Source organism: Pongo abelii, chromosome 19 (genome assembly GCF_028885655.2).
Source record: "Pongo abelii isolate AG06213 chromosome 19, NHGRI_mPonAbe1-v2.0_pri, whole genome shotgun sequence".
Classification (NCBI taxonomy): Eukaryota; Metazoa; Chordata; class Mammalia; order Primates; family Hominidae; genus Pongo; species Pongo abelii.
The window spans coordinates 8,581,069-8,601,464 of record NC_072004.2 but is presented as its reverse complement, the minus strand read 5'-3'; the positions used below and the strand labels follow the sequence as shown (position 1 = coordinate 8,601,464).

At 50.0% G+C, this 20,396-nt stretch overlaps 2 protein-coding genes and 1 long non-coding RNA gene across 5 annotated transcripts in view; 2 read left to right on the top strand and 1 right to left on the bottom strand.

Moving 5' to 3' along the window:
* Positions 1–2,507, top strand: part of LOC129047326 (speedy protein E4-like) — an 11,090-nt gene extending 8,583 nt beyond the window's left edge. Inside the window, exon 7 of the mRNA XM_054535407.2 lies at positions 2,433–2,507. The gene's annotated coding sequence lies outside the window, so the exon portion shown is untranslated. The remainder of the gene's footprint in view (positions 1–2,432) is intronic.
* LOC129051007 (uncharacterized) lies at positions 1,278–5,602 on the bottom strand. The gene is made up of 3 exons (XR_008514960.2): positions 5,416–5,602; positions 3,632–3,965; positions 1,278–3,253 (listed from the first exon to the last, which is right to left on the bottom strand). It is a non-coding gene; the product is annotated as an uncharacterized LOC129051007 (long non-coding RNA).
* CCDC42 (coiled-coil domain containing 42) lies at positions 4,492–20,396 on the top strand. 3 transcript variants are annotated; one of them, XM_054535400.2, is made up of 8 exons: positions 4,492–4,676; positions 5,681–5,915; positions 6,242–6,347; positions 6,696–6,800; positions 8,748–8,945; positions 14,826–15,047; positions 15,195–15,353; positions 20,122–20,396. In XM_054535400.2, the coding sequence occupies exons 2-8, from the start codon at positions 5,833–5,835 to the stop codon at positions 20,197–20,199; spliced, it is 951 nt and encodes a 316-aa protein (XP_054391375.1). In that variant the 5' UTR covers positions 4,492–4,676; positions 5,681–5,832; the 3' UTR covers positions 20,200–20,396. The 3 variants fall into 3 exon arrangements, with proteins under 3 accessions (XP_054391375.1, XP_054391374.1, XP_054391373.1); XM_054535399.2 differs by having other exon boundaries at positions 4,517–4,676; positions 5,648–5,915; XM_054535398.2 differs by lacking the exon at positions 4,492–4,676 and having other exon boundaries at positions 5,449–5,915.

Here is a 20,396-nt window from a genome sequence, read left to right as displayed (position 1 = left end):
TTGTCTCAGCCTCCTGAGAAGCTGGGATTACAGGTGCCTGCCACCACGCCCAGCTAATTTCTGTATTTTTAGTAGAGGCACCATTTTACCATGTTGGCAAGGCTGGTCTCGAACTCCTGACCTCAGGTGATCCGTCCCCCTCGGCCACCCAAAGTGCTGGGATTACAGGCGTGACACACTGCATTCGGCCCATACAGTAAAACTATTTATGAGAAGACGGAAATATCTCGGCTTAGTTAGTAGAAATCAAATTAATGAAGTCAATGAACTCTGAGGAGACGCTTGACAGACACACAAGATAAGGTGGAGGAGGTTGCAAAGTGTGGATGTTTGCGTAACCACAAGTGTGGCTGAGCCTAGAACGCAGTTACTATTCCAGCACATGGAACCGTGAAGCTATTGTTACAGATGACCTTCATTCTAGGACCCTCGTGTCGCCAATACCATAAACCACATGCAAACGAGGCAAGTAAGACCTGGGAGGAATTTGAGAAGCGTTTGTGCAATGTCCAGGGGTGTACTTATAATGGGATGAACATAGGGAGTTAACAAGAGTCTGCACTGACCCTGAACACTCCAAACATTCTTGGGATGGCTGCATGCAGTGGCTCATGCCTGTCATTTCAGCACTTTGGGAGGCCCAGGTGGGCAGATGGTTTGAGCCCAGGAGTTCAAGACCAGCCTGGGCAACATGGTGAAACCACACCTCTATAAAAATACAAAACTGGGCCGGGAGCAGTGGCTCACGCCTGTAATCCCCGCACTTTGGGAGGCCGAGGCGAGCAGATCACGAGGTCAGGAAATCGAAACCATCCTGGCTAACATGGCGAAACCCCGTCTCTACTTAAAAAAAAAATACAAAAAAATTAGCTGGGCATAGTGGCATGCGCCTGTAGTCCCAGCTACTTGGGAGGCCGAGGCAGGAGAATCACTTGAACCCGGGAGGTGGAGGTGACAGTGAGCCTAGATCACACCACTGCACTCCAGCCTGGGTACTACAGAGTGAGACTCCATCTCAAAAAAAGAAAAATACAAAACTTAGCTGGGTGTAGTGGTGCACACCTGCAGTCCCAGCTACCCAGGAGGCTGAGGTGGGAGGATTGCTTGGGCCTGGGAGGTCGAGGCTGCATGAGCCGTGATCATAGCACTGCACTCCAGCCTGGGCAACAGAGCAAGACCCTCTCTCAAAAAAAACAAAAAAATTCAAAACATTCTTGGGGACTGCAGGTCTGTTGTATCTGTCTGCCAATGATGTAGTCACAGGTAAACAGACCGAATATTGCCCATGTCTCCTGTTTAGTGCCCTCTCTGCTGTTAGAGAATCCCAAGCCTAGAAGGAGGGAAAGCTAATTCTTCTGCTGACTTGGTGAATCTGCCTGTGTGACTGGCTCTTGGTCAGCCTGCCATGGATTGCTGCCTGAGTTGCCTTCCTGTCCCTTGCTGCGTCCGATGAGGGTCCAACCAATCCACTCAGAGGTATTAGGATGAGTAGCAGTAAGCATGAAAAATACAGGATTACTTTCCAGAATACATAAAGACCTTCTATAAATCAATAAAAATGCAAAGCAACTTGATGTTTAAAATGCGCATGAAACATGAACACGAGACTCACAGAAGAAGAAATGGCTGTATTCAGATGAGTAACTTCACCTATCAAACTGGCAAAATTTAAGAGATTGGTAATATACCATGTTAGTGAGTGTCTTAGTCAGTTTGTTCTGTTCTAACAAATTCTCATCGACTGGGAAACTTAAAACATTTCTTTCTCACATTTCTGGAGGCTGGGAAGCCCAAGATCAAGGTGCCAGGAGAGGCAGTGTCTGGTGAGGGCCCATTTGCTGGTTTGCAGACTGGAAATCTTAAACATTTCTTTCTCATAGTTCTGGAGGCCAGGAAGTCCAAGATCAAGGTGCCAGGAGAAACAGCATCTGCTGAAAGTCAGCTTGCTGGTTTGCAGATGGCTGTCTTCCTGCTGCTCCCTCACATGGCAGAGACAAAGAGAGAGAAAGCAAGCTGTCTCTTTTGTTAAAAGGGCACTAAAGCTATCATGAGGGTACCACCCTTAGGAGCTAATACATCCCAAAGGCTCTATATCCAAGTACAATTATATTGGAGATTAGGGTTTGATATGGTTTGTCCGTGTCCCCATTCAAATCTCAACTTGAATTGTTATCTCCCAGAATTCCCACATGTCATGAGAGGGACCCAGGCAGAGGTAATTGAATTGTGGGGGCCGGTCTTTCCTGTGCTATTCTCCTGATAGTGAATAAGTCTCAGGAGATCTGATGGGTTTATCAGGGGTTTCCACTTTTGCTTCCCTTTCATTTTCTCCTGCCGCCACCACGTAAGAAGTGTTTGTCACCTCCCGCCATGACTCAGGCCTCCCAGCCATGTGGAACTGTAAGTCCAATTAAACCTCTTTTTCTTTTCAGACTTGGATATGTCCTTATCAGCAGCACGAAAACGGACTAAGACAGGGTTTCAACATATGAATTTTGAGGGGGGCACAGATTCAGTTCACAGCAGCGAGGATGCAGGGAAATGAAGACTCTCTACGCTTTGTAAATTAGACTTGTAAAGTCTTCAGAGACTCACATATGACTTGCGAGATCAAGGCTGTGTTCTGGCAGGTCTCTCACCATTGGCAAAAAAAAAACAGAAAAGTATCATTCCCATTGAATATCCTGCTACATAATGAATTTTCACGTTGAACATTTAATTTCCCATTTAAATAAACCCATCTGGAATTTGATTTCTATATGCGTTTCTTTTTTCCAAATAATTAGCTAGTTATCCCAGCACCATTTGTGGCATAATCTCTGCTTTCCCTACTGGGATATGCCATGATAGCATATAATACATTCCTATAGAAACTTGAGACTCTTTCTGGATTTTCTATTCTGTTTATTGTATCAAGGATCATAAACTGGGTCCCTGTACCCCATTTCAGGGCTCCAGATGTGTTTTTGATCTTGTTTCGGTTTTGGTCAGAAGTGTGTTTGACTATTGTGAATTTTCATGCCTTTAGGCAGCTCGCAAAGTCAGGGCTATCTTAGAGCAAGGTACTTGCCCAAGCCCTTAGAGCACTTGAGGTTTTTTGCCTGGAGTGACACTAGCAACATGCTGTTTTAACAGTTTCACCTTAGAACACATTTTGGTGTCTGGCAGTGGACATTCCCTCTCATTCTTCTTTTGTGATAGTTCCTTAAGTACTCAGTTCTCTAGATGAACTTTTACATTGTTTTGTCAACATCTGTGGGGAAAAAAACTCTCTGAAATTTTGATTGCAATCGCATTAAATTCCAAAATTCATGTGGATGGAATTTACAGCTTTACCATACTGAACCATCATTTAGACATTTTGTAAGTCTGTTCAGTTCTTTTATATCCTCAGGAGAGGGGAGGGGAGGAGAGAGGGGTGGGAAAGCGGGAGGGGGAGGGAGGGGGGAAGGGAGGGGGGGTGGTGGGAGGGGGAGGGGAGGGGAGGGGAGGGGAGGGAAGGGAAGCGAGTAGGGGGTGGTGGGAGGGGGAGGGGAGGGGAGGGGAGGGAAGGGAAGGGAAGGGAAAGGAAGGGAAGGGAAAGGAAGGGAAGGGAAAGGAAGGGAAAAGAAAAGATGGGGATAGGACAGACCTCTGTAAATCCGAGACAGCCCTGAGTCTTGCTCAGGGTCCCTGGGAGGGCAGTGAGACTCCAGAGAGGGATGGTGGTGTGCGAGGATCACGAAAACTCCCATGATAGGCACCAAACCAAGCAGCAAAAATAGCTTCCAGATACGAGGAGATCCTTGGGCAGGAGCAGAGGATGTCTTACAGCTACCTCTATGGACCAACCTGGCCCTGGACCACCTGATTTCACGGACGATCAAGGATATGTCTCATATACGTGGCGGGGAGGGGTGATTCCAGAAACAGATAGCTTCCTCCTCAAGGGCTGGCGTTGCACAGCTCCCAGGCTGAGTTACGACCTCAAAGAAAGGGAGGGGAACCCCAGATTGCCTGTGCCAGCCTCTGTGGATAAACAAGGAAACATGCCCCTCCGAGGAGCTTGAATCGTTCTTGGCGGCCTTATTGTCGCCCTGCTGGGCCTGTTCCTCCGGGGCTCCGGTGGAGAACCACCTCTTGTTTAGGGGTGGGGTGGACATTGCGTGGGTGTGTTCTGCGTGGGGTAGGGACTGTCTTGCTTTCTCTGCTGAGCCCACCGGACTAGCTGGAAGCGACAGGTGTGTGTGATGGTCCGCTCTGGAGGGGAGGCTCCGGCGGAGCGTGGGAGGGGAGCAGGGCTGGGGTGGGCCGGGATGGAGGGCGCGGCAGACGGCCAACAGGGGGCGCCAGACGACCAGCAATGCGGCGGGGCGGACTGGCCGCGCCCGGGACACGCCCCCGCCCGAGACCCCTAGCCCACCACAACCCACGCACCCCACCCCGCTCCCCCTCCCAGACAGAGAGGAGCGGAACGGGCGGCGTGGCGGGCGTGGCGGGCGTGGCGGGGGTGGCGGGGGTGGCGGGCGTGGGAGGAAGGCAGGCAGAGAGCAGAGGGGAGCCTGCGCCCGGCGGGAGCGAGCTCAAGATCCCGGCCAGAGTCCAGCCAGAGACCCCAGGGCGTCCGCCGCACACCCGCCGTCCCACGCGAAGACGTCCGACCTCCAGCCAGATGAGTTAATGCACGCGGCCTGACGGTATCAAGGAAGGCGGCCACGGAGTGAACATTTTAAATAGGGTCATTTCCGTTACCGTGTTTTGGCATTTCTCCCTATTTTAAGTTCATGCAAACAAAAACGCGCAGGGCCGGGCGCGGTGGCTCGTGCCTGTAATCCCAGCGCTTTGGGAGGCAGAGGCGGGTGGATCACCTGAGGTCAGGAGTTCGAGACCAGCCTGGCCAACATGGAGAAACCCCATCTCTACTAAAACTACAAAAATTAGCGGGGCGTTGTGGCAGGCGCTTGTAGTCCCAGCTACTCGGGAGGCTGAGGCAAGAGAATCGCTTGAACCCGGGAGGCAGAGGTTGCAGTGAGCTGAGATCCTGCCATTGCACTCTAGCCTGGGCGACAGAGCGAGACTCCGTCTCAAAAAAACAAAAACAAAAACAAAACAAAACAAAAACACTGGCGCAGGCCCGGAGTCTCTTCTTCTGAGGGGCCTGGCCTGGGCCCTCCTCCTGTGCCTGTCCCCCCTTCCCCACCCCGCCCCCCGCGTGCTGGGCCCTCCGCCTGGTTTCTAACCTCCCGCCTCCTCGCGACTCCACCCCTGCCGCCGCTAAGCGCCTCCTTTCTTTCTCTGCTCTTCTTCGTGGCCTTCTGACCAAGGCCCGGCCCCTCCCTCACCCTCACCCACACCTGAACCCAAGGGAGGCCCCAAGAGCAGGGCGCCCGCACAAGGCCGCTCCTCCACCCGATGCCCCTTCTCAGCCACACTCACCAGAAGCTGCCTCCTGGCCCTGGGCTCCATGGCCACCAGCATCTAACCAGGCCTAATGCCTTCCCAGAGTTCCTGAGGGCAAAGGGCAGGAGCAGAGAGCACGACCCCAGCAAGGGGAGGACCAATGGTGGCAGGGGGCAGGGGGCAGAGGGCAGTGCCTGGACTCCACGTGCCGGCCACAGAACCAGGCAGCCTGTTGCTAGGTAACCACATCTCCCATCACTGCCCCCAGCACATCGTCCTGAGCCGCCCATCCTGTCTCCAGCCACCTTCTGTGAAGTCTCAAACACCATCATCTGTGGGACCCTGAAGGCCGAAGGGAGAAACAAGAGCGCAGCCACCACCCCTGAGCCACAGTTGCTACCCACAATTTCACTGTGAAGAGTCAGCTGCCTGGGCCGTGAGGTCACTGCCACCATGAGTCTGGGTATCATGGAAGAGGAAGACCTGGCCGAGTACTTCCGGCTGCAGTACGGGGAGCGGCTGCTGCAGATGCTTCAGTGAGTGTCTGACCTCTGTGCCTGGGACCACTCACACCCACCCCATACCTCATCTTCCAACCTGTCTGTCCCCTCCTCTCCTGTAACCCAGTGCCCCAAATAACCTTGGCACCAGTCCACCCCATCACGCTGGTCTCCGCCCCGTCACCCTCCCCCAGCTCACTCGTGCATGGCCCTCTATGCTTCTCAACACGACATTCCTTTCCCTGGGAAAGGGAGAGAGGCCCCTCTGCTTCCCCATGGGTATCTGTCTCCACGGGTTACTCCCAGCCCCAGCCTACCCCGTCTCAGAACACACAGCCCTCTGGTGTTCACATCTTGGACAGGAAACTCCCCAATGTTGAGGGGGCGTCGGAGTCCCCATCCATCCGGCTACTGGAGAAGAAAAAGGAGACGAAAATCATGCATCAAACTATGGTGCAGAAGAAGAAGGTGGGGACTCAGGGATGGAGTGCAGAGGGGCAGGAAAGGAAGAGGGTGGGCTGGGGCTCCGGGAGAGCCTGTGAACAGCCCTCCATTTTCTGGGTGGGGTGGCTAAAGCCAGGAGTCCTCTATGGTGGTCTGGTCTCTTTGGGGAGAACAGAAAGGATCTGGGTCTTGGGGGTACCACTGTCCAGGGATGCTCTGCTCTGAGCCAGGCATGGGGTGGAAAGTGGGAGGCTCCTATGGACCCTCTTGGGCCTGGGGATGGAGCCTCTGGGGCAGGGATGCTGGGGTCTTCCTTGGTACTCATGTCAGGAGCCCTCCTGACCTCTCTGCTCCCCCACCCCCACCCCAAAGATGTTTCAGCGCAGAATGGAAACCCTGAACCTGCGCTGGGAGGAACTGGGCGTTAAGGAAGCCCAGCTGAAGGCTCACATCCAGAAGTTTGAGCAGTTCATCCAGGTTTGAAGGGGTGTGGGCGGCCGCAGTGGCTGGGGGATCCATACTCTGCAGGTGGGCAAACTGCCACTCTTCCTCCTTGCTTCTGCTGACTCCTCACCCTGAGTTAAAAGCATCCTTAGTGTTCCAACATTGCCTGGCACTTCCCTAGGCATCCTTTATGTCCCCCACCTGTCTCTGTTTATAATTTTCCATTTACCTATCAGTCTCTGCTCCCTCTAGATGGCTGTTTCATATTTCTTTTCCAGTACCTAGGACATACAGTTTATCCAGTAAATGAATGCATGGATGAATGAATGAAGGTGCTACAGCCAGGACTAAGTACTTGGGGAATACAGTGATGAATGAGACAGAGTTTTAGTCCCTCCACCCACCCCACCCCTCCATCCTTGTCCTTGTACTGAAGGTCCAGGCAGGGGATGGTTGAAGGACCAGGCACCAGCGTCCACTCCAAGACATCCTCTCTCACTTCAGTCTTTAGTGGAGCAATTTAATCATCTTAAAAATCCAGATTTATCCAGACCCACTCCAGTTAGCACTTACGCAGCCCTGAAGGGCCTGGTCCAGCTCTGGGAGTGGGTAATGATTGCCACCAGCCACAAAGAAGCCCCGCTCTCAAGCACCTTCCTTCCTGCTCTGTGCCTAAGCCGCGTGGGACAGGAAGTCCTTGGACTGGGCACATTCTCAGGAGTCCAGTTCTTCTTAGCAGCCAGAGAAACACTTATGGAGTGGTTGGGGCAGGAGGAGATTTGGGCATGAGGCATTCTCCAAATGGCTCTCAGAGGGTCTGTAGCTTCAATTCCCAGAGAGTTTGCTACAAATACAGACCCTAGGGGCTTCCCGTTTTCAGCATGTCTGAGGTTGGGCCCAGGCTTCTATGTTTTTTAAAAAGCTCCCCAGGCAGTTCTGATGACCAGGTGGATTTGAAAGTCACTGGTTTAGACCCCCTCAGTCCTCTCCTGGGCTTACGGGGCAGCGTACAGATCCTGCATGCACCTTCCTCAGTGGCCTCCAAGTGCCACCACCACATACACCCTCCATGTGGAATCACAGGAGCCCCTGAAGGGAGAAAGGAGTCACAGAGGGTGAGGGGTGGGTTTGCCCTTAATCTTAGGGGAGGACTCTGCAGAAGGAAGAGGCAGGATTGGATTGATTGCGGTAACTGAGCCTCATTCTGTCCTCTGGGCATCAAACTGCCTGTTCCATCTCCTCCCTCAGCGGGATGCCAGTCTGAGCTCCTAGGAGCATGCTCTCCCCGTGGCCTTACCCCCCAGGCCCTACGGCACCAGACGCATCTCCTCTCTCATCTTGCTGGAGCTCCAGCCCTGTTGCCCCAGTTTGTGAAAGGGAGAGGGGCTCCTGCCTCCCATCTCTACAGCTGGGAAAATGGAAGCACCGAGTACTGAATCGGGAGAAAATTCTCGCCTCCCGGCTCTGGTCCGGGAGGGGTCCTTCTGCTCCATGGAAAATGGCCACCACTAAGAACAGAAACCACAGAAGCTTTGTCAGAAGGGTTCCTGCTCCCACTTCTGGACTTTCTCAGTCTTCTCGGGGGGTTGAGTTCTTCCAGACTCTGAGCCCAATGCAATGTAGGTCTTCCCCAGTCCACTCTCTGAAGTCCAGAGCCCAAGTCCCACAGGAAAGAACCATTTCCTGTCTGCCCCTCCGGCCCCAGGGCCACCTGTTGACTTTGAATTAAACCTCTGTCCTCACAGCCCCCTGAGCTCCCACCTCAGTCCACAGAAATCCCTTCAGCCAGCTTCAAATAACCCTGGAGAGCCTATTCCTTCACCCCTCTTCCGCACCGTGGGTGGCCCAGCAATCTCTGCCTGTTGCCAGGATGGTTTGTGCAGACAGAGGGGTCTGAGGGCACCACCAGCCCCAGGAAGGCCTGGGCCCTGGGAGGGCCGGGCGAGGCTTCCTGACCAGTGCCACCTCCCCGGGCTCCAGGAGAACGACCAGAAACGGATCCGCGCCATGAAGAAAGCCAACAAGGAGCGAGAACTCAAGCGCCAGCACATGCAGGAGCTGACCAAGGGCAAGCAGGAGATGGTGGCGCTGCGGCTGGAGCACCAGCGGCTGAGCGCCAAGCTGAAGGACTACTCCATTTTCAACAAGTACCTAGAGAAGGTGGTGGAGAACTCTGAGGTGAGTCCAAGGAGCAGGGGAGCCAGCCCTGGCACCTTCCTCAGCCACACCTCCTCTTCCCCCGGGGCCTGGGGCCATGGGGTGGAGTTCAGGCTCAGCTGGCTGGGGACTGTGGACCCTCTGGGCCCCAGAAGCTCTGCAGGATGGGCACCCTGCTCCGAGGAGATGCAGCCAGCCCTGGGGGACACTGGGGAGCAGCTAAAAGAAGCCTCTGGTGAGGCTGGATGAGTTTCTCAAGGGGTGGGGCCTAGTGGTGTGTCTTTGTGTGTCTGTGTGAGCCACAACTGTGTATATATCTTGCATGAGTTGCGTGTCTATGTGTACATGTGTGTCCATGGCTGTGTCTTTCTAAAGGGGTGTGTGTGTGGGTGTATGTCAGCACGTGGCCTCTCTCTATCCCTGCATCCCCTCCTCTCAGTGTCTTCTGTTTACTGGGGAGAAAATTGGGGAAAGGAAGGGAAAGGAGTTGGAAAAACACCCAACCTCCTGCAGAACTGGGGTGCTTCGTATGTGCTGGGCCCTGGGGCTGGTGCTTCACACGGGTAACTTCATTTAGTTCACTGGTCAGCCCCAGGGGGAACCCAAGCTGATCATCCTTTTACAGAGAAGGAAATGGAGTCTCCGAGAGGTTAAGTCACCTGCTCAGAGTCTCACAGCTCGTCAGTGGGGAGAGCTTTGCTTTTAGCCACTCCTCAGTGGGCCCCACAGTGCCATTGATGAGGGCTCTCCCTGCAGTCCCTGTGGCCAGAGCCTAGGAAACTTCTTGGTTCCACCGTGCCTCTTGCAGCATCTGACACTGCCGATGCCCCTCCCGGAAACCCCCCTCTGCCCTCAACTCGCTGGAACCTCCCTCTCTCTCCTACCTCTGGCCCCTCCTTCTCAGGCTTCTTGGGCGGGGGCGCCTCTTCCCAGCTCCTTCTTATGTGGTGGGTCCAGGTTCTCTGTCTCAGATCCTCCACTTTTTTTTTTTCTTTGAGACGGAGTTTCGCTTTTGTTGCCCAGCCTGGAGTGCAGTGGCTTGATCTCGGCTCACTGCAACCTCCACCTTCCAGTTTTCAAGTGATTCTCTTGCCTCAGCCTCCCGAGTAGCTAGGATTATAGGTGCCCGCCATCACGCCCAGCTAATTTTTGTATTTTTAGTAGAGACAGGGTTTCACCATGTTGGTCAGGCTGGTCTCGAACTCCTGACCTCGTGATCCGCCTGCCTTGGCCTCCCAAAGTGCTGGAATTACAGGCGTGAGCGATCCTCCACTTTTCTTCTTAGCAATGTCCAGGGCCTCCCATGGATGCCACCCATGTCACATTATCTCCTCCCCCATGTGACCAACAGCCAGGAGATCCCCTCACTAGGGCAGATGGAGGCACCCCCTCCAGGGGTGTGGATCCATGTCCTCAGGGAAGGGGCGAAAGGATGCACAACTGTTTAAAGGTCCCACAATTTCCATATCAAACCACTAACCTAATTTACTCATGCGTGAGTCCCACCTCTGCATTATTTCCTCCACTCAAAGGTGCTACGTACTATATAAGGTCAGTGGTTCATTTCATGGTTGGGGTTTGTTGCGGGGGCAGGAAGCAAGGAGGGACTACCAGATTAAAACTGCAGATGAATTACAAGATGTGGCCAGGTACGGTGGCTCACGCCTGTAATCCCAGCACTTTGGGAGGCCGAGGTAGGTGGATCACCTGAGGTCAGGAGTTCTACACCAGTATGGCCAACATGGTGAAACCCCATCTCTACTAAAAATACAAAAATTAGCCGGGCGTGATGGCAGGCGCCTGTAATCCCAGCTACTCGGAAGGCTGAGGCAGGAGAATTGCTTGAACCCAGGAGGCGGAGGTTGCAGTGAGCTGAGGTTGCACCAGGCACTCCAGCCTGGGCAACAAGAGCGAAACTCCGTCTCAAAAACAAACAAACCAAAAAAAAATTGTAAGATGTGTCTTGAATTCAGAGTTGGTAAAATATGTATCTTAGAATGGAGGAAATTGGCCTGTGTCTCCCTCCTAAGCTTGAGACCCCCACATTTAACTCATCCCATGCACACTCATCTCATCTGCTTCCTGCCATCCCCAGGACAGCCCTGCCACTGGCGCGACCTGTGCTGGTGAAAGGCAGGACCACCCACTCACAGCCCCGCCAGAACTCGGGCCTCCTTGGCTGCTCCCTCTTGCTCAGCGCCACAGCTATCAATCAGCAGATCTGGTCTGTTCTGCCTTGGAAGTATTTCTGGAATCCAGCCCCTGCCCCTTCCTCATCCAGGCCACCAGTGGTACCTCATCTGGAGTTCAACTCCGGCGTCGTTCCTGGCCAGCCTGTTCAGCATTCCCCCAGCCCCCCCCCCCCTTTCTCTTTTTTCTTCTTTGTTTATTTTGTTCAGAATACTTTAAGAATACTGGAAAGTATAGAGACTCACATAACAGCAACCAAGTACTCATCCCACAGCTTTGCTAAATCTTCGTATTTTCCCCATCTGCCCCCAGTTCTTTTGTCTTAAATCAAACACTACCGATAATTAAAATCCAGTAAATGAAATCCTTTCTGTCCTTCCAAATCTTATGTTTCTTCACCTGTCCTCAGACATCAGGAGTATCCTGCTTTTAAAAATTCTCAAGTCATGCTTGTTTTTATTATTTTGTAACATTTTGTAACATTTAACGTTTTGTAACTTTTTATTTGAGTATTCTGCTTTCAAAAATTCTCAAATTTTTGAAATTTGAGATTACAAATTTGTAATTTGAGATTACAAGCTCACGCTTGTAATCCCAGCACTTTGGGGAGACCAAAGTGGGCAGATCACGAGGTCAGGAGTTCGAGACCAGCCTGGCCAACACGGTGAAACCCTGTCTCTACTAAAAATACAAAAATTAGCTAGGCGTGGTGGCGGGTGCCTATAATCCCAGCTACTCCGGAGGCTGAGGCAGGAGAATCGCTTGTACCTGGGAGGCGGAGGTTGCAGTGAGCCGAGATCATGCCATTGCACTCCAGCCTGGGTGACAGAGCTAGACTCCGTCTCAAAAAAAAAAAAAATCTCAAATCATGCTTTTTATTATTTTGTCACATTTAATGTTTTGTAACTTTTTATACGGAATTTTTTAAGCATACACAAAAGTAAAGACAATAGTCTATTGAACACCTGTTGCTCATTACCTGATTCTAATAATGATTAATTCATAGTCACATCTCCCACACTTTCCCACCTCTGCCATTTTGAAGCAAACAATATATTTTCATCCATTTGTGTCTCTCTGCAGTATGTATCTCTAAGAGATGAGAGCTCTTTTTAAAATAACTACAACACCATTGTCACACCTACTATAAAATTGATAGTAATTCCTTAACATCAAATATCAGTATCATTTATTGCACAAAATGGGCCAAGCGTGGTGGCTCATGCCTGTAATCTCAGTGCTTTGGGAGGCTGAGGTGGGAGGATCACTTGAGCCCAGGAGTTCAAGACCAGCCTGGGCAACAAAGTGAGACCTGGGCAACAAACTGCAAAAAATTAAAAAATAAAAATCAGTCAGGGATGGTGGCACACACATGTGGTCCCAGCTACTTGGGAGGCTGAGGCAGGAGGACTGCGTGAGCCCAAGAGGTCAGGGCTGCAGTGAGCTGTGTTTATGCCACTGTAGTCCAGCCTGAACAATAGAGTGAGACCCTGTCTTTTAAGACAAATTATTGCACGGATGCTTTTTGTACAGTTGGTTTGTTCCAATGAGAGTCCATATAAGGTCCTCGGACTGCCCTTATTTGGTATGCTTCTTAAGCCAGACACATTCCACTGATGTGTTTAAAAACAGGTAAAATTAATCTTTATTGATAGAAGTCAGAATATTGGTTTCCTTTACTGGTCGGGGGAAGACACTCACTAGCAACCCTTCCTCATTTATTTGCTAGAATACTACCATAAAGAAAAGGACTTCATAAAGAGATCCTTTCCTTCATCAACCATTTGATTACTATGTGGGTCTCACAGAGAAAGTTTGTTAAATGCTTTATTTAGTTTTCAGAATAATGAATTTGTTCTCTAGCACTGACCTGTAATGTTTCTAGTATCATTGTGAACTTATGGATTTTTAACATATTTGATATGTTTTAATCCTTTGCACTTATTCTTACTAATGTTCAAATCCTCTCATCTTTAGGCAGTGGGAGGCTCTTCGATTTGGCACCTAAATCCTTTTGACATCAGCATTAAGTTTTAGAGGTGTGTTCTTAGTAGCTCTGATGTGGTCCATTTATTTGAACTGTGGTACGCTGTTGCACTGGGTGCCAGATGAACTTTCAGAAATGCAGACATGAATTGTCTCTCTGCTTCTTAAAATCCTTCAATGGATAAAGTCCACACTCCTTCCCAAGGTTTACTGAGCTCGCTTGCTTGCTTGCTTGCTTTTCTTTCTTTCTTTTTTTTCTTTCTTTTTCTTTTTTCTTTCCTTTTTCTTTCTTTCCTTTTTCTTTTTTCTTTCCCTTCCTTCCTCTCTCCCGCCCTCTTTTTCTTTTTTCTTTTCCTTCCTTCCTTCCTCCCTCCCTCTCTCTCTCTTGTTCTTCTTGTTCTTGTTCTTCTTCCTTCTTCCTTCCCTCTTTCTTTCTTCTTCTGCTTTCTTCTTCCTTTCTTCTTCTTCTCAATCTCTCCCTCCCCATCTTGAACTCAGGCTACCTTCAGCATCCTGAACATACTACCCCCTATTCCATTCATCTTTGCCCAGGCTGTCTCCTTCACCTGTACAACTGCCTCACCTCCCTACACCTGCTTTTGCTAGCTATATTCTATTTATATACCTCCCATCTCATTTCAGCCACCCTTTCTCCCGTGAAACCTTTTCTGGCTGTTCCTACCTCCTTCCGTGCTGGGTTGGGTGGCCCTTCCCCAAAGAGGCATATTTGGGGAAAGGCCAGCAGGGCAGTTCCCAGGACATGCATCCATTACTGGAGATGTCATGAGATGGAGAAGGTGCTTCGGAAGTTTCCCCTGGGTGGCTGAAAGGCATGCTTTGATAAGCCCCTAGGAAGGCAACTTGGCATCACAGAACTGGTGTTCATGCTGCCTTCTAAAGAGCATGGGTTTCATGGCTTCTGTTCCACTGAGTGGGACCTGAGGATTAGGGCCAGAGTGGCATGGTTCTGGACCAGGCTGGGGGAGGTAAGCTGAGTCTGGCAGGCCACCTGCCCCACCAGCACCCTCTCTAGCCCTTGCTTCTCCCTCAGCAAATGAACAAATACCGGAGATCACCAGATTTCCCAGAGTCCCGTCCAGCCCCATCCCCCAGTCATAGATAGGGCTTATCTTGCTGTTGTAACTGACTGTTTACTTGTCTGTCTGTCCTCCCTCCATGCCACCCCCCAAGCTGTAAGCTTCCTAAGAGCAGAGTCTGGTCTTCCTAACTCCTGCTATTTCCCTAGCATTTAGCATAGCTCCTGGCTTGTAAGTGGTTCCTGGTACAATCTTGTTGAATAGGAAATTCTTGCCTTGGGAGACATTGCGAAATGCCTTCCATCAGCAATTATCAACCCTGGCTGTGCCTAGAGCCACCTGGGGACCTTTTACACTTGTTTATTCATCTGAATCTCTGGGGGTGGAGACTGGCAGGTGTCCTTTTTAAAGCCCCTGCAGGTGACTCTCACATGCAGTTCAAGTCGAAAATCCCTGGCCCGGTTGTGCATCCCCCTACCCAACAAATGGGCCGTGGCCCTCACAAACCCAGGAGAAGCAGGCAGCAGGACCCCAGTGTCCCTCACAGCCTCTGGCCGTGACCCTGGCCAAGGGCCTGCCTGCCCAGGTGTCCAGGTGTCCAGGTATCCAGGCTGGGGGTTGGCAGGACTGGGTGGCTCCCTCAGGCCCCAGGGGCTGGCTGTACATTGACCTGAGCCCCTGACCACAGTTCGAGGAGATCCATGAGGTGATTGCACGCTACAAGACACTGGTGAGCATGCACCACGACCTCATGCAGTCTGCACAGGAGGGCCAGGAGAAGATTGAGCGCGCCAAGGCCCGGCTGGCACGCTACATGGAGGAAAAGGATGATGAGATCCTGCAGCAAAACAATGAGCTGGCAAGGCTGCAGATGCGCTTCGACCGTGCCCACAGCAATGTCATCATCTGGGTGAGGGGCCCGGGGCGGGCCGGGGGCTCCCAGGCACTGGGTGAGTGAGGGCCCTGAGCATACACACACACACACACACACACACAAACACACAAACACACACACACCACATGCTGTGCTCATGCCCCGTCCTTATCCACTCTCCAGGAATCTCGCTGGGCGCACATCCAGAACACCGCAGCCAAGAAGACCCTCCTGCTTGGCACCATTAAGATGGCCACGCTGAATCTCTTCCAGATTGTGAGCAAGCAGCTGAAGGAGGTGACCGAGGTGGCACTGGAGGACACCCATAAGCAGCTGGACATGGTAGGAGGAGGGGACAGGCACTGGGCCCGTGGGGTCGGCTGGGCCGAGGAGGTTGCCATTTAGTTGGGTGGAAGAATGAACCCGACCGAGCAGCAGAGCAAGGACTCTCAAAATTTAACAACATCAGGATCACCTGAGAGGGTGAGGAGTATTACTGGGCCCCACCTGCAGAGTCTCTGATTCAGTGGATCTGAGATGAGAACTCATGAATTTGCATTTTCAGCAAGTTCCTAAGTGACACTGCTGGTTTGGGTTCCATACTTTGAGAACCATTGCATTAGCACCAAAACCCTTTTTAGCCCCAGTCTACACAGCAGTAGCAGGGACCCACTATTGAATCCATTAGTTGTGCAAAACAGCCTTATGAAATTCTAGTGAGATGCTGTGGCTTGCTGAAGGCTTGAGCTTGAGGCCCACACTTTGTTAAAAAAGGAAATTGGGGCCAGGCGTGGTGGCTCACGCCTGTAATCCCAGCACTTTGGGAGGCCGAGGTGGGTGGATCACCTGAGGTTGGGAGTTCGAGGCCAGCCTCAAAAAAAAAAAAAGAAAAAGAAAAAAAAAAACAGCAATTGACCTAGAGGTACTTTCCCTACTTTTACAAAAAAAAAAAAAAAAAAAAAAAAAAAAAAAGGTGAAATTCATGAAATATACACAGCTAGGAAAAAGGAGTTCCCTAAAACAAATAATTAACCTACATTTTAAAGCCTGTTTGAACAGAATTATTTTATAGCCCAAAGGAGAGCGTTTGTAAGCAAGTGTGTTCTGGAAGTAGCAATTCTCAACATTTTGCCTGTACACTCCTAGAGTTTATTGAGGACTCCCAGAGAGCTTTTCTTTATAGGGTTGTATTTATAATTGCCACAATAGAAATTAAAACAGAAAATTTTAAAATATTTGTTTAATTCATTCGTTTTTAAATAATGATAAGTATGTTAACAGAAATAGCATTTTTTATGAAAAAAGTTTCAAAAGTGTTTTGTGAGAAGAGTGGCATTGTTTGACGCACTTGCAGATCCCTTTAATGTCTGGCTTAACAGGACAGGCAGGTGCTCATGTCCACTCCTGAGTTCATTCTGCTGTGATAGCATATGTCATGGAAACTCCTCTCTGGGAAATGCCACTGTGTGCTCATGAGACAGTAAGAGCGAAAAAAGGAAAATAACATTTTAATATTATCGTTAAAAGAGTTTTGGCCTCAAAAACCCCTGTGACCCACAATAGGGTCTCAGAGACTCCAGAAATCCTCGGGCCCCCTCCCCTCGGCCTCCCGGAGGTCCTCAGGCCCTTGCCCTTAGCTGTTGTAAAGAAAGATGCAGCAGGAGGGCCCAGCACGGTGGCTCACACCTGTAATCCCAGCACTTTTGGAGGCTGAGGCGGGTGGATCATGAGGTCAGGAGTTTAAGACCAGCCTGGCCAACATGGTGAAACCCCATCTGTACTAAAAATGCAAAAATTAGCCGGGTGTGGTAGCAGGCACCTGTAATCCCAGCTACTCGGGAGACTGAAGCAGGAAAATCACTTGAACCTGGGAGGCGGAGGTTGCAGTGAGCCAAGATCACGCCATTGCACTCCAGCCTGGGCAACAAGAGCAAGACTCCATCTCAAGATTCACTGGGAGATGCTGCCCTCCAGCAGCTCACTCCCACAGGTACATCCCCTGCTGAGACCATAGCTTCTAGTCCATCTGCTCCAAATTTTGAGTTTCTGAATCCCTCTCAACTTGGATTCACCTCTACAGGAGAACTTCAGATTGCCCAAAAGTTATTTGAAAATATCTCACTTCATTCCCGTAGGAGATGAAACTACTCACGGAAATACACATGACCGAGTAGCCTACAGATTTAAACTTAAGGACCTGGGAAAGTACAAGTTGAACTAAGAGACCAAGGATGGAGAGAAATACAGACTGCCCTTGGTTCTTAAGGGTCTGAGACAAGGGCAGTAATTGCTTCTGAGCTTGCTGGTAACCTGAATGAAAAGCCACCTGTAGTTCTTATACTAGAATAAGAAAAAATAAGGTTTCCTCCGAGACAATGTGCCTTTTCCCAGCACTTAGTTCCCACTGAAATTTCTCGATGAGCCTTCACTGACACTCTGTGAATAATGTTCTCAACAGCATCCCTGCAACCGATGCAGGCACTGGCTTTGTAAGGCAGCTGCTTATACAGAACAAGGAACGTGGTGCACAGGACAGCTTAGGAAAAGTGATTCCGCAGAAGGCCAAGTCAATCTGAATTCCTTAGAGTGTGTCATGGAAGGTTTGGCATTATCCCTGAAGAAAAACCAAAGTATCTGAACAAGCATTTTCCAGACTGAATCCTGAGATACTGTTTCCTAGGGGAAATAAAAGGACTCTATAGACTAATACATTTAGAAACTCTAAATTAAACGAAGATAAGATTAAAAAAACAAACAGGACTTGGAGTCTTTGCTATAGTTCTGTGCCCTGAGATGCTCCCAGCAGACAGCGTTTCTAAAACTGACTTGACCACAGAACTCCTTTGGGGCATGTGACCACTTATTACAAGAACATAGCTCAGGAAACGCTGACCTGTCTTCTCTGTCATCTTGGGAAAGCTGCTTTAATTCATTGACTCTGTTTTCTCATTTGCAAAATGGGAATGATATTGATAATGGTAACAGTATCAGCAGCTGACAGTTGTTGAGAGCTTTGGACAAAGTCTGTGTAGTTCCATCTCCAGAGACAGCCTTGAAAAGGAGAAGATTTAGAACTGAAATCCTTTATTTTTTTTTAATTTTAGGTTCAGGAGTACATGAGCAGGTTTTTTCTGTTTTTGTTTTTGTTTTTTGTGAGAGGGAGTCTCGCTGTGTCACCCAGGCTGGAGTGCAGTGGTGTGATCTCAGCCCACTGCAAGCTCTGCCTCCCTGGTTCACGCCATTCTCCTGCCTCAGCCTCCTGAGTAGCTGGGACTACAGGTGCCCGCCACCATGCCTGGCTAATTTTTTGTATTTTTAGTAGAGACGGGGTTTCACTGTGTTAGTCAGGATGGTCTTGATCTCCTGACCTCGTGATCCACCCACCTCGGTCTCCCAAAGTGCTGGGATTACAGGTGTGAGCCACCACATCTGGCTGAGCAGGTTTGTTATATAGGTAAACTCATGTCACAAGGGTTTGTTGTACAGGTTATTTCATCACTCAGGTATTAAGCCGAGTATCCAGTAGCCATTTTTTCTGATCCTCTCCCTCCTCCCACTCTCCACCCTCAAGCAGATCCCAGTATGTGTTGTTCCCCTCTTTGTGTCCACATGTTCTCATCATTTAGCTCCCACTAATAAGTGAGAACACGCAGTATTTGGTTTTCTGTTCCTGCGTTAGTTTGCTAAGGATAGTGACCTCCACCTCCATCCATGTTCCTGCAAAGGACGTGATCTCATTCTTTTTTATGGCTACATAGTATTCCGTGGTGTATAAGTACCACATTTTCTTTATCCAGTCTACCATTGATGGGCATTTAGGTTGATTCTCTTTGCTATTGTGGATAGTGCTTCAGTAAACATCCCCGTGCATGTGTGTTTATGATAGAACGATTTATATTCCTTTGGGTATATAACAAGTAATAGGACTGCTGGGTTAAACGGTAGTTCTATTTTAACTCTGAGGAATTGCCATACTGCCTTCCCCAATGGTTGAACTAATTTGCATTTCCACCAACGGTGTATGAACGTTCCCTTTTCTCCACAACCTCAGCAGCATCTGTAACTTTTTGACTTTTTGATAGTAGCCATTCTGAGTGGTGTGAGATGGTATCTCATTGTGGTTTTGGTTTGCATTAGAACTGATATCTTAGAGGCTGTCTGAGCCAATCATTTCTCCCTCTCTCCTTATTAAAGATGAAGAAACTGAGTCCCAGAAAGATGGAATGATTGCCCCAGACCTGTGACAGGGGCCCAGCTAGGTTATCTGACTTCTGGAGCATGATTTCTGTGTCATGCTGACTGTATGCTCTTTAAAAAACAGAAGCCAGTGGACAGAATTTACATTCCTTTTCATGATTCAAGGTTATCATGATGAGCATCAGCTCTGGGTTTTGAATGCATGACCACCTTGAGGGCGGTGAAGTTGTGGAAAGTGGTCTGCCCATGCTGAGGAACCCTGCCTGCTAAATCCTGTTCATCCACTAGCCTGCTTGTGACCTTTTCTTTCTTCTCCCTCCTGCTCGACTCTCAGCCTGGACTTCATACATCACCAGGTCTGCCTCCAGGAGTTCCCAACTCCATCCCTGTTTGTTGCTTCTAATCGGCTACACCCGATACTCAATTTCACCTCAAAACATTGTCAAATGAGAGAAAGTGGCCTCCTCAAGAAGTCAGTCATGGCTGGGCGCAGTGTCTCATGCCTGTAATCCCAGCCTTTTGGGAGGCCGAGGCGGGTGGATCACTTGAGGTCAGTAGTTCGAGATCAGCCTGGCCAACATGGTGAAACCCCATCTTTACTAAAAACAAAAAAATTAGCCGGGCATGGTCACAGGTACCTGTAAGCCCAGCCACTCAGCAGGCTGAGACACGAGAATTGCTTAAACCCAGGGAGCGGAGGTTGCAGTGAGCCTAGATCGTGCCACTGCACTCCACCCTGGGTGACAGAGCAAGACTCTCATATCAAAAAAGTAAATAAATAAAAATTTAAAAAGAAGTCAGTCACAGGACAGCAATGATGAACTCTTTACAAGTGAATGCCTGGGATGCTCCATCTTGGGACAGGGGAGGCCTCTGGGGGGCTGAGTTAACGCTGGGCTCCTTGCCTTTCTAGATCCAGCAATTTATCCAAGACCTGTCGGACATCTGGGCAGAGGTGAAAAAGAAGGAACAACAGCAAGTCCGGATTTAAGGAGGCTGCCTTGTTCTAGAATGTCCTGAGACAGAGGTCGTGAAAAAAAGAAGTCGTGAGCCTGCGGTCCAGTCAGTCCAGCTTGGGACCGATGCCCGCTGTGCCTTCCTGCTGAGAGGCACCTGCTTATTTTCCCCCGTGGACCTCACTCTATCCCTGAAAACAGTGAATGTTATAAGAAGTTTGTTCTCAAGTTC

Bases quoted from the DNA above. Each gene is read 5' to 3' on its own strand.
- CCDC42 (XM_054535400.2), top strand. From the start codon at position 5,833: ATGAGTCTGGGTATCATGGAAGAGGAAGACCTGGCCGAGTACTTCCGG. The intron at 15,048-15,194 runs GTGAGGGGCCCG...TCCACTCTCCAG, and splicing joins ACAGCAATGTCATCATCTGG to GAATCTCGCTGGGCGCACAT. The intron at 15,354-20,121 runs GTAGGAGGAGGG...TTGCCTTTCTAG, and splicing joins CCCATAAGCAGCTGGACATG to ATCCAGCAATTTATCCAAGA.